General features: G+C 46.1%; 1 protein-coding gene and 1 pseudogene across 1 annotated transcript in view; one reads left to right on the forward strand and one right to left on the reverse strand.

Moving 5' to 3' along the window:
* B4GALNT2 (beta-1,4-N-acetyl-galactosaminyltransferase 2) overlaps nt 1–13,038 on the reverse strand; it is a 58,642-nt gene that overhangs the window by 15,062 nt on the left and 30,542 nt on the right. Inside the window, 4 exon segments of the mRNA XM_036837047.1 lie at nt 1,228–1,314; nt 2,349–2,529; nt 4,901–4,938; nt 6,495–6,601. Of these exon segments, the coding sequence (XP_036692942.1) occupies nt 1,228–1,314; nt 2,349–2,529; nt 4,901–4,938; nt 6,495–6,601 (413 nt within the window).
* On the forward strand, nt 7,994–8,279 carry LOC118886812 (annotated as a pseudogene).

A 13,038-nucleotide genomic window follows, 5' to 3' on the forward strand; every position in this document is an offset into this window, starting at 1 on the left:
TCCTCCTCCGTCCTTCTGAATGGCACTGCGTGGCATTTCATTATACCGATGGACCACACTTGATTTAACCAGTGCCTCCCACTTTTAAGGTTTTTGTCATTGCAAACAATGCTGCAATAAATACCTTCAAACAAATGTCATTTCACACAGATGTAAGCATCTGTAGGATAATTTCTAGAAGCCACATGATAAGTGGCTGGACCAAAGCACATATACATTTAAAATGCTGATAGACAGGACTTCCCTGGCGGTGCAGTGGTTAAGAATCTGCACTTCCACTGCAGGGGGCGCGTGTTCCATCCCTGGTCAGGGAACTAAGATACCACTCATAGTTTATGTTTCCCCACTCCTCCAATACAATATGAATGTAGTTTTCATTTGCAATTTTCTTAGCATGAAATTGAGCATATATTTTAATGGCTAAAAGTATTCTTGAATTTAACTTTTTGTGAATTGGCTTATTCTTTTCTTATTGTTCTTTTCTTATTGATATTCTTTTCTTATTGATTCACAAGTGCTCTTAAGTAAAATTAGACTTTCGACTTTAATGTGTGTTGAAGATATTTTTTTCCCAATTTGTCCTTTGTCATTTGACTTTGCATATGGTAAGTTTGTCATAAAAACATTAAAAATTGTTATGTATTTTATGTTTTTAGTCTTTTCCTTATGGCCTCTGGGTTTTGTGTCATATTTAGAAAAGTCTTATACTCCAAAGTTTTTATTTATTTATTTATTTGGCTGCGCCGCACGGCATGTGGGATCTTAGTTCCCGGACCAGGGATCGAACCCACGCCCCCTGCAGTGGAAACACGGAGTCCTAACCACTGGACCGCCAGAGAAGTCACTCCAAAGTTATTTTTTAACTCCACGTTTTTTTCTAGTACTTAAAAAAAAATAGATATTTGCCTATTTGGAATTTATCTTGGTATGAGCTGTGAGATAGATTCAACTTGTTCTTTTCCACATAGTTACACAGTTATCCTGCATGATTTCTTGAATAATCCATCTTTTCTCCCTTTAATTTGAAAAGCTTCCTTTATCACATGGTAAGATTCCAACATGTCTATTTCTCGATTTCTAATTTGATTCCATTGATGTATCTATTCCTGCTCCAGTACCACTCTATTTTTATAATTCTCCTCCTCCTCCATCTCAGATGGGATCCCTTCTGAATCTCACCAATATTCTATAGGACCCACCATGAAGCCCCAGGGACAAGGGCCTTACCTGGTCCAGGGTCATATAACTTGGGCATAACAGGAAGGCGGATGGTCACCGGAAACTTGGCCACTGAGGACTTGGACTGCAGACTCACTGGAGAGAGAAATAAGGTCAGGGCGGGTGCACTGTGTCTGGGTCACCCCCCATGCTGCCCGGGAAGCCGACGGGATGTGGGAGTGGACTGGTGGAACGAGACTGAAGACCACATGGTCTATGGCATCCCGCCTCATAACCTGCTGTGCATCCCTGGGGCAACCAGCTGATCACCTCCGAAACTCACATTTCCTCCCCGTGAGAATCTGTCGGGTAAAGTGGGCTTGGAATCAGAGGGATGGATTAAGTTTGACTTTGCCTTGTTATCTGAAATTCCTTGGGTAAATCACTTCACCTCCTTCTCTATCTACAAAACCAGGATAATACTACCTGCCCCATTTTATACCTCACAGGGTCATTTTGTGATAAGAAATGTTTGAAAATCTGAAGGTGAAGAGAACTCTGCCTCTAGTTTGTGCTCATGGGAAATCTGTCCCACACTTCATTTTTTCTGTTTGTGTCCTGGGAATGCACCCTGTGTAGCCACTCAAAATGGGAACGGGTGCCTTTAATTCATCCAGAAAGAAACTGGGGCTGCCCTGACGGTGGCAGGAGTTGTTCTCCCAGGAATTCTGGGGACGGGAATGGGGACTGGGATGGGAGGAGGAAGACAAAGCCACTGACCTGGGGGCTGCTAGCTCCCCACATCCCTCTTTCCTGTTAGTGCCCAGGACAAGATACTGATGCATAGACTGCCCGCCATCTACTGCAGCCAAAATCTTCAGCTTTGCTTGCTACTGAGAATGAGGAACAGAACTGGATGGTTTCTAGGGGCACAGCATGAATGATCTGTCTTCATGGAGAGCTGAGCAGGCATTTTGCCTGTCCTTTCCTTCAAGTCACTCTATGTGGTCAATGGCAACGTGGGGGATAGCACTGGGTACAGTAATTGGGAAGTTAGGTGTTTAGAGTTAGAAACAGGAGCCAGAGAGGCAGGCTTCCTGGAGGAGGAAGACTTTGAGGGCCTGATGGGGTTTTTCTGGGTCCCTAAGCATTTTGGACAGGTCCCTAAGCATCCAAGGACAGCCTCTCACCTACACCCACCCTGCAGCGCTGATACTCTGTGCTTGTGTATGTCACGTGCTGGAGTATGAAATTCAAAAGCTTCCGGTTACTGGTCGAAATGTTCAGCTGCTTCTGGCCTCTGCCCTGCACCACGCTGTCTGGGATGTCAGCGAGGGTGTTCAGTGTCCCCAGAGAAGCTGTCAGGCTGACCTAGGGTGGATGGGATAGAAAGATGAAATGCAAAGAACAGCACATACCCAGAATGGCCAGCAGGGAGCAGAGCGCATAAACACGAGAGGAGAAGGATCACGGGTGCCCCTGAAACCTAGGGTCTGGCTCTGCGGTTGCTGCCCCAGCCCCAGTAAAGAAGAATCAAGTCCTAGGACCTGGTGTGTTCAAGGGCCATTTCTGAAGCATTCTTATCTCTTGCCTTGCAGGATACCATTTTCTTCCTACCCTGGCTGCTTGCTTGCTTGCTTGCTTATTTATTTATTTGTTTGTTTGTTTGTTTATAGCTGCATTGGGTCTTCGTTGCTGCGCGCGGGCTTTCTCTAGTTGTGGCGAGCGGGGGCTACTCTTCGTTGCAGTGCGCAGGCTTCTCATTTCTCATTTCAGTGGCTTCTCTTGTTGCTGAGCACAGGCTCTAGGCACGCGGGCTTCAGTAGTTGTGGCACATGGGCTCAGCAGTTGTGCTGCACGGGCTTAGTTGCTCCGCGGCATGTGGGATCTTCCCAGACCAGGGATTGAACCTGTGTCCCCTGCACTGACAGGCAGATTCTTAACCACTGCACCACCAGGGAAGTCCCATGGCTGCTCCTTTTGAATTCTGTTTGCCGACTCCTCCTTGTCTATCTGACCTCCAAAGAGAGTTTTTCAGGGTTTGGTTCTGCGTCCTCTTCCCTTCTTAATCTACACCTTCTCACTAGAGGAGGCGGCAGCTTAAATACTATTCATATGCTGATGGTTTAAAAATGTACATCTTCAGGGACTTCCCTGCTGGTGCAGTGGTTAAGAATCCGCCTGCCAATGCAGGGGACAAGGATTCGATCCCTGGTCTGGAAGATCCCACATGCTGTGGAGCAACTAAGCCCGTGCGCCACAACTGCTGAGCCTGTGCTCTAGAGCCTGTGAGCCACAACCACTGAGCCCACGTGCCACAACTACTGAAGCCCGTGCGCCTAGAGCCTGTGCTCTGCAACAAGGGAAGCCACCGCAATGAGATGCCTGCGCACCGCAATGAAGAGTAGCCCCCGCTCGCAGCAACTAGAGAAAGCCCGCGTGCAGCAACGAAGACCCAACGCAGCCAAAAGTAAATAAATAAAATAAATAAATAAAGTAAATAATTTTTTTTTTTTTTTAAAGTACATCTTCAGCTCCTATCTTTCTGAGATCCAGCTGCCTGGTTGGTTGCTCTGCTAGGAAGTTTCACAAGCAGCTCAAACTGATATCTTCAAAACTGAACTATGTTTTTTTCTCGATAAACCTGTTTTCCACCCCGTCCCTGGCTCTCCTGGCCTTGTGAATGGCACCTCCACCCACTCAGCTGTTCCAGTCCCCAAATGAAGTCATTCTTGTCCTGCTCTTTCCCCCACGCCTACAGCCAATCCATGAGTGAGTCCTGCCCGGTCCACCTTCAACATGTAGCTAGAATCCGTCTGCTTCTCTCCATCCCCACTGCTACTCTCTTCCCTTGCCTTCTTGTCTTCTGCAACAGCCAGTTATCTTTAGGAAAAGTAACCTAGATTATGTCATTCCTGCTGAAAACACTTTAGTCATTCGAGAGATACTTTCTGAAATCCAAACTACAGGCACTGGGAAAAGAGTAGTGAATAAGACAGACTCCCTGCCTTCAAGAAGCTTATAGTCTAGTGAGGAAGAGTGGCAATAAGCATATCATGACATATATAAAGTAATTCAGGTATGATAAGTGCCATGAAGAAGGTAACACACACACACACAAAAGAAGGTAACACAGAGTAGAGACAAAGTGACAAAGGTGTAGGGGGCAGCGGCGGTGAGGGTAGTTGCGGGGGAGGTGGCCAGAGGCGCCCTCTGGAGGACAGAGCAGCTTTGCTCAATCACCACCCATTACAGCCTTGTGTGGCATGCAGAAGGGGGAAAACTAAAACTATATTTCCCACACTCCTTTTCAGTTAGGGTTCTGGATGTGATTTACATCCCACCCCTTAGACATACTTGCATAGACCTTGATTTGGAGCTATCTTAAATGGGAAAGAAGGGCAGGCCACAGAGCATCCACCTTGCTGGCGCTGACCCGAACAGAGGCAACACAGCCCGGCTGTGGCGGCAGCTTCCTCTTGTAGCTGAAGGCAGCAGCACCCTTGGTGGCCCAGTGTTCTGGAAGTCCTCCCTGGAACTCCAGCTACCCCACGGCTGGATAATTCATGACTTCTATAGGCACCCTTCCCCCTCTCCCCACCATGGACTCACGTCTAATATTTAATCAGGATAGAGACTCTGTCAAAATCTGAAACCAGCTACCATGGGGGGAAGGGGGCACAGGCAGTGAGCCAAGGACAGGATGCCAAGTGCAAAAGGGAGCTGGGAAGGGGACTCTTGCCTCATAGATGGGAGCATCTGGTCCTTCAAACTGGAGACCTGGAGAACACAGGAAAAAGGACAAAAAAACACCATTTGAGAGGATGCCAAGGACTCCCTGATGCTCTCACCTTCCTGGCCGACTCCTACACATCCCTCCAGAGTCCCTTTAAGTGTCACCTATCCAGAGAGTTTGCTGACCACTCCCCTCTCCCCAGGGCTCTATTAGATGGTGTCCCATGGTCCTTCTCAAATTCCAGCAGTTCTAAAGCCTCTGATGCCCACCCTCAGTTTTGGATGGGTGCTGTGAATTAATCCAGTCCCTTCCAGGTATCTCTGTTACTGAAGGGAAGGAAGCAATAGATAAATAATGAATCATCCTTATATGAGTTTCCTGGAATAGTCAAATTCATAGAGACAGAAAATAGAATGGTGGTTGCCAGGGACTGGGGGGAAAAGGGAGTTACTGTTAAATGGGTGCAGAGTTTCAGTTGGAAAGATGAAAAAGTTCTAGAGATAGTTGCTGGTGATGGTTGCAGAACAATGTGAATGTACTTAATGCCACAGAACTAGACACTTCAAAATGGTTAAAATGGTAAATTTTATGTTATGTTTTACCACAATAAAAAAAGAACTACCCAAAGTGGCAAATCATTTTTTAAATGACTATTCAAAAACACTAGCAACTGGGGCTTCCCTGGTGGCGCAGTGGTTGAGAATCTGCCTGCCAATGCAGGGGACACGGGTTCGAGCCCTGGTCTGGGAAGATCCCACATGCCGCGGAGCAACTAGGCCCGTGAGCCACAATTACTGAGCCTGCGCGTCTGGAGCCTGTGCTCCGCAACAAGAGAGGCCGCGATAATGAGAAGCCTGCGCACCTCGATGAAGAGTGGACCCCACTTGCCACAACTAGAGAAAGCCCTTGCACAGAAACGAAGACCCAACACAGCCATAAATAAATAAATAAATAAAAATTAAACTTTAAAAAAAAAGAAAAAACCTCAGTAACATTCAGCAATAAACATTTATTAAAAACAAACAAACAAACTAGCAATTCATCCCAAATTATTTTATTTTAGAATCTATCTCTGTTCTTATAATATGATCAATTCAAGCTCTAATTCAGACATATTCTTCTTATGTGGCCTTAGATAACTCTGTGAAGTTGGCAAAATAATATTTACCTCACAAGGATGTGATGCTGAACTAAAAGAGTGTGTAAAATTCCCTTGTAGAGGGGAGTTTTAACTGGCATAAATATCCTTTGCCATATGCACTCCCTGGAGATGGGCTCATGCTTTGCCTGCTCCCATGATGCTGGAGGCCACCAAAAAGCCAATTATGTTCCAAGATTCCTCGATGCACATAGATTTCTGTGCTCTTCTATGTTATCTCGGATACCCAGGGAGGTTACAGCTACTGAGGGTGATTCCCAGTGGTGGAAAGAGTGAGGCTAATGAAATGGTTTCATTTCATTAAATGAAACCATGTCACGCTTCATTGTGCTGGGTACACAGCAGGTACCCAATGAATGACTGTTCCCTTCTGCTTCCTCCTTTTGCTTAAGAAGGAATAAGAAGGTTGCTCGGGTCTTTTCTGAACAGAGATGTACCTACCTGGGATGGGAACCGTGTGCAGGGGCATCACTTCGACCCCGTGGACAGGGTACCCAAAGGGCAGGTTGGGCTGAGCCAGCAGGGGCGGTGGGCGAGGCAGCCCTTCTCTGCAGAGAAACAAAACCATTGGCAGCTGCTTTGATGCCTGTCCCTAGTTAGTTCTTAAAGTGATGTTTGTACCCAGAGCTTTGTGCTGCCAATGGTGAGAAATTGAAAGTAGGTTGGCCCGATCTGCCCTCCATTTTCTCTCCTCCTTTATTCCTGCCCCTCCCTCCAGCCTCTAATTCCACAAAGGAATTGAAGCAGATTACAACAAAGCACATTCAAAATCAAAATCACAGCCAGCAAAAAAGAAGAAACAAGATAATCAGACCATATCGGCCAACCCAGCAGCAGTTGCTAAACACCAAATACACATCTGAACTTCCTGGTAGCCAAGGTACAAAGTAATTGACAATACGCTGGACAAAGGACAAAGCAGACCAACTCCTGAACGGTGGTAAAACTTTTCTTGTCACTGAACAAATAAAATATATAAAACTTTATCTAGGAGTGGATGTTGTCTCAATATTTTTAGAGCAAACACAGTGGTCATTTCCAGATGGCTTTGTTGTTGTAACAACCTTCAGTCAAAGACATAACACAATCCAGTGATATTGACTGTTTGAGGGACTAAGGTAATACAGTTGATAGGTAGGCTTCAGGGATCCGCTTAACCATGGAAATCATTTAGATTACCTGGAAGAAAGATTAGACTACTGAAGTATTTACGGGAACATGAAAAAGACAAAATTTTAAAATGGAAAGGTACAGAAATAGGCAATTAACAGCAGAGGAAATACAAATGGCTAATAAATATATGAAACACGCTCAACTGCAATATTGATCAGGGAAACGCAACTTTAAAAGCAATGAAAAAAACAATGGTACCTTTTCCTTGAAGTTTTAAAATTTTATGATAGCGAGTGTTGATTAGGTAGAGAATATGTAAATAAGGTACTACACTTACCGACTCTTCATGAAAGTGTGAATAAATGTTGGTCCTCTTGAAGGCAATCTGGCCATATTTATTAAAAGCAGAAATAAGCATATCCTATGACTGAGCAATTCAGATGCTAGGTAAGGGGAGAAACTTGTGGTTGTCAACAGTAGGACATGCATAAGGAGGTTTGTTTCAGCATTGCCTGAAGTGAACATCCTTATACACATCTTAATAAATGAAGGAAAGAATGTAAGTATAATGTAATATTATTATAAATTATGTAAATGTAATAATAAAAATTTTGCAAAAATCTGAATATCTTTCAATAGGGGAATGGCTTAATAAAATTCATTGCATTCATATTCATAGCTGTATAGCAATTAAAAGGAATGAGCTAGATGTATAGACCGCTCTTAAAAATATATCATTGAGGCTCCTGGTGTTGCTTGTGTGCTCATTTGGTGCAGACCTGGTACCTCTTTTGTGAAATGGCAGCTGAGGAGACTCTGGCGCTCGGATGACGGACAGAAAGCCCAAGGAAGGAGTCAAGACTGAGAATGGTTATCACGTGATTTGAAGGAGGCGGGGTAGGATGGTTCCACCGCGCAGTTTAAGATGAAGAGGCACACACCACTTAGCAAGCGGACGGAAGCCTATGTGACCAGCAGGGTGTGTCCATGAGGCAGATCCGATTCCGATTTGATGGGCAGCCAATCAATGAGAAAGACACACCCACACAGTTGGAAATGGAGGCTGGAGATACCACTGATGTGTCCCAGCAGCAGACAGGGGGTGTCCACTAAAAAGGGAACCTGCTACTTTGTTCCTCCAGACCAAGGAGACATTCTCAGAAGACCACAGTTTGGTTCCACCACATCCTGACCACTACAGTATCGTTTTCTCTGTTCTTTCATTTTCCGCTTCCCCATTCCTGGTGTGTGTGACAAGTGTATGTGCACAAACATATTGCTTGCTTGCTTTCTGGCCGCACAATGCTCCTACCAGAGACGGAACCCGGGCCACGGCAGTGGAAACTTGGGGTCTTAACCACTGGACTGCCAGGGAATTCCCACTTGTTGCATTTTTTTAAAACTAAATAGCCAGTGGTATGTTTTGACTGGCATCAAATGGAGATGGGATGGGGGAATTCTGGTTACGAGAAAATACCGCCTTCTCCATTAGCAACAGGCTCACTCAGCTCTTGTCTTCATGTTCAGCAAGTTATTTTGCTCTCACTGTTTAACACAAGAATAACAAGATAAAAAAATCCTTGCATACCTTGTTCTATTGGAGAATTTTAATGTCTTTCATTCATCTTTGTAAAACCAAGGACAATTTTATAACCCTCTTGCACGTAACTGTTACAGGTAAAGCAATCGGTATTTAAGGAGGTGTAAATTCTTAGAAAAGAAATGCATCCTGGATAGTTTTTCTCTTCAAGTCAAACATCTTGTGGTTTAAATAAACTTCTTGTTTAAAATGGAAAAAGAAAAGGGACTTCCCTGGTGGCGCCGTGGTTAAGACTCCGCGCTCCCAATGCGGGGGGCCTGGGTTTGATCCCTGGTCAGGGAACTAGATCCCACATGCATGCCGCAACTAAGAGTTCACATGACACAACTAAGGAGACCACCTGCCGCAACTAAGACCCAGTGCAACCCAATAAATAAATAAATAAATATTAAAAAAATAAAACGAAAAAAACCATTGAATGAAAGCAAATTTCAGAGTCATTTGTTCTTATGGTACCAATTACATTAAAAATACACACACAAGGTAATTCCCTGGTGGCACAGGGGTTAAGAATCCGCCTGCCAATGCAGGGGACACGGGTTCGAGCCCTGGTCCGGGAAGATCCCACATGCCGCAGAGCAACAAATCCCGTGCGCCACAACTACTGAGCCTGCGCTCTAGAGCCCGCATGCCACAACTACTGAGCCTGCGTGCTGCAACTACTGAAGCTCGTGAGCCTAGAGCCTGTGCTCTGTTACAAGAAAAGCCACTGCAGTGAGACGCCCGCGCACTGCAGCGAAGAGTAGCCCCCGCTCGCCGCAAACAGAGAAAGCCCACGCGCAGCAACAAAGACCCAACGCAGCCAAAAACTAACTAAATAAATTTATATATAAAAATATATATATACACACAAAACACCAGTAGTATATGTTTATATGGATATATATATAAACACATAAATATGTGTGTGATTATGTGTGTTCATCTGTGTGTGTAACAGTATAAAAATTAGTATGGAATAACATCCCTTTTACTACCCAGGCCCCCCATCACCCCCAGAAGAATCTCTACTTGCTGTTACCAAGAAGTTGTAGAGTGCCCTATTCCCCCAGGTGTGCTGGGACAGAAAAACTTTTGGGAGCCACTGATCTAGGCCAATCAAGTTTGTACTTGCTGAGCTGAGACAGGCAGGTTTCTAGCCTGAAGATGCCAAATGAAACTCAGAGGAAGAGAGTGTGTGAAACAGAGAATGTGGAAACAATCCTTGTTGACTGATGTGTTTTGCTAAGAACAGTGCTAGGAGGATCTGGGCAGGGACATCGTTAGGCTCCGAGAGTGTCGGTGTCCAGCCTCCTGGCCTGAGGGCTGTCCGGTCCCGCTCAGCTGAAATCTACTGGGATGCGGTACCCAAGCTCTGATAGCTTGGCTTAAAACCTGTATTGCCAGATAAAAACCCAGGTCTGAGTCCTACCCATCCCACAATTTCCAGACCTGCCCCATACCAGCAAGAAACCACTGGACTGTCAGCGGTGTGCAAAAGAACAGAGTGAGCCGGCAGATGGAGTTTGTGCATCTGAGTGTAGTTTATCCAGAGTGTAATTACACCTGGGGGCGGGGGGCACGTCCCTCAGACTGCAGGGGAAAATGTGAAGATCTTGAGCCCTTGAAGGATTGAGGTGAGGAGAAAGACACCATTAGCCCCAAGCAGGATCTTCCTTCCTGAGCATGGGGGACTGACTAGCAGAAACATTTCCCAGAGCCGGGCCTCGTGGATACCCCTAAATTGGTAGCCAGCGTATCAGCCATTGAAAGCAGGTGCCTCAATGACTTGGCCCAGCCCGCTGTCCCCTGGAAAGCTTGGACACTTTGTGTGAAAGGGGCTTGTAAGGCAAAATCTTGCTTACTCACTTGCCTGCCACCAAGGGACACATAGCCATTGATATTCATGTATAATAGTGGTGTGTGAGAGCTGGTTGTACTGACACAGGAGAGTCAATTGTTGAATTTTCAGGAACTTTGAAAGCCAGCTTTTAAACACAGCCAGTAATAAAAATTAAATTATATACATTTAAAATTAAATACAACGGGAACACAGGTAATAAATACTCAAAACTCTCCACTTCCAAATTATTTTACTACATTTTCCTATTATTCTGCTCTTGAGGTTATTTTCATCTATTGTATCTGTATGGTGGAGATATTTTATAACTGGAATTCAGTGATATCTTGTCTGTAGCTTGATATCAGCCACAGTGTGATTATTAAACCACAGAAATTGGCAAACACTACAAGCCACTATCAAAAGCCCATTGTTAAACATTTACCACCACTGTTCATACTTCTCCCCCCAACATACATAAACACACCTCCACACACGCACGCAACCACACAAATGTCCACCCCTCTTCTAAAAACACAAACAAATACACTGTACAACCTTTCTGCACCTTGATGCAGAAAGGTGCAGATCTACTTCACCTTCTAAAGGTGCAGCGGGATCTACTTCATTCCTTTTTAATGCCTGAAGCTTCATCCTCCAAACTGCTTCTCTTCCCTCAGGAAGTGAATCACACCCAGAGCTCTGTCCAGAGTCACACATCACCCCATGCCTCTTATTCATTCATTTCTTGACTTGCCTGGCCCCGTGCTAAACTGAGGACAAAGAGATCAATAAAGTCCCTTTCCTGGAAAGGTGAGAACCCAGAGCCAGACTCCAAAAGCTAGAATACAAAGTCGTCTGTTCAGGGGGCTTCCCTGGTGGCGCAGTGGTTGAGAATCTGCCTGCCAATGCAGGGGACACAGGTTCGAGCCCTGGTCTGGGAAGATCCCACATGCCGCGGAGCAACTAAGCCCGTGCGCCACAACTACTGAGCCTGCGCGTCTGGAGCCTGTGCTCCACAACAAGAGAGGCTGCGATAGTGAGAGGCCCGTGCACCGCGATGAAGAGTGGCCCCCGCTTGCCACAACTAGAGAAAGCCCTCGTGCAGAAATGAAGACCCAACACAGCCAAAAATTAATTAATTAATTAATTAATTAAGTTCCTCTTTAAAAAAAAAAAAAAAGTCGTCTGTTCAGTAACAGAGGTCAGGCCAGCTCTGAATGTCACCTTTTTCTTGAATGTTCCTTTTTCAATTCTCGGAGCTAGATGCTGCTCTCCCTCTTAAAACCTACCACATCCCTCCCTCTGACTGCTATTACAACATTGAGCTTGGGATTGAACTCTTGAGTTCCACACAATTTGCTGAAAACACTCCCTGGGCCACAGACTGCCCATGTGCTCTGTGATGATGGTGGCGCAGGGAGGCTGTGACGGGGAGAGTGGCCACTTGACCCCGGGGGGAGGGCACACGCTGTATCCCTCTATTATACTGTAAGCTCATTGAGAGATGTTCTCTCGATCAGATTGATCTTTGTACCTAACTCAGCGCCTTGCTCCGCGCTACGAGTCTGCCCGCCCAGCTACTTCCTTAATGGCCTGAGACCCAATTCATGTCAGTTATCATTACCGGACTCTGTTTTTGTTCATACCCGGATTGCCAGGTATAATCCCAAGAGAGCTGGGCATTTCCAACAGGTGAAGGAGGGCCAAGTGAGAACATGGCCAGTCCTTGGCCTTCCCAGTTTGGAATCTGTTCCTTCTTGTAATTCCTTCTGCCCAGCTCCCTCCAGACTAGTCCCCACTCCCAGCTAGTACTTCTCCTTATCCCTCCCTGCCTCCCAGCCCACCTGCTCCAATCTCTTCAAAGCTCCCTCCCTGCTCTCCCTTCCCCCACCGTGCACCTCCTGCCAGGTGCACACCTGAGGCACTCCCTGCTGGGGACGGCCGTGACTTCTCTCCCTCTGCAGCCCTGGGCCACCCAGGACACAGACAGAGCCATCTTCCAACATAAACACGCCCCCGTGTTTCCCCTCCCACCATCCACTTATTCTACAGATGCCTGTTAGCCCTACTCTGTGCCAAGCACCTCAAGTCCCCGAGCACAGGGACCTCACAGACAGTGGCAAAGGGAGACCAGGAGGCAAACGGTGGGAACCATCCTGGCAGGAAGCAGGCAGACGGTGTTACAGGGGCACAGGGCCAGGGCACAGGTTCTGCTTGGTGTAAGAGCTTATCATATAATCTGTCTATCTATATATTTTTCTTACCTCCTCTACTATCCTATAACTTCACTGAGGCTATAAAGGCCTTCCATGGATCAACTTACTAAAAGCCAACCCGAGGGACTATTATCATCCCCACATCACAGAGGAGGTTAAGCTGCTTGCCCAGGGTCGCCCAGCTGAGACGTGGAGGACGCAGCCAGTCTGTTCCTTGGCAGCGCTGTTAGCCGC

This window comes from Balaenoptera musculus, chromosome 20 (genome assembly GCF_009873245.2).
Source record: "Balaenoptera musculus isolate JJ_BM4_2016_0621 chromosome 20, mBalMus1.pri.v3, whole genome shotgun sequence".
NCBI lineage: Eukaryota > Metazoa > Chordata > Mammalia > Artiodactyla > Balaenopteridae > Balaenoptera > Balaenoptera musculus.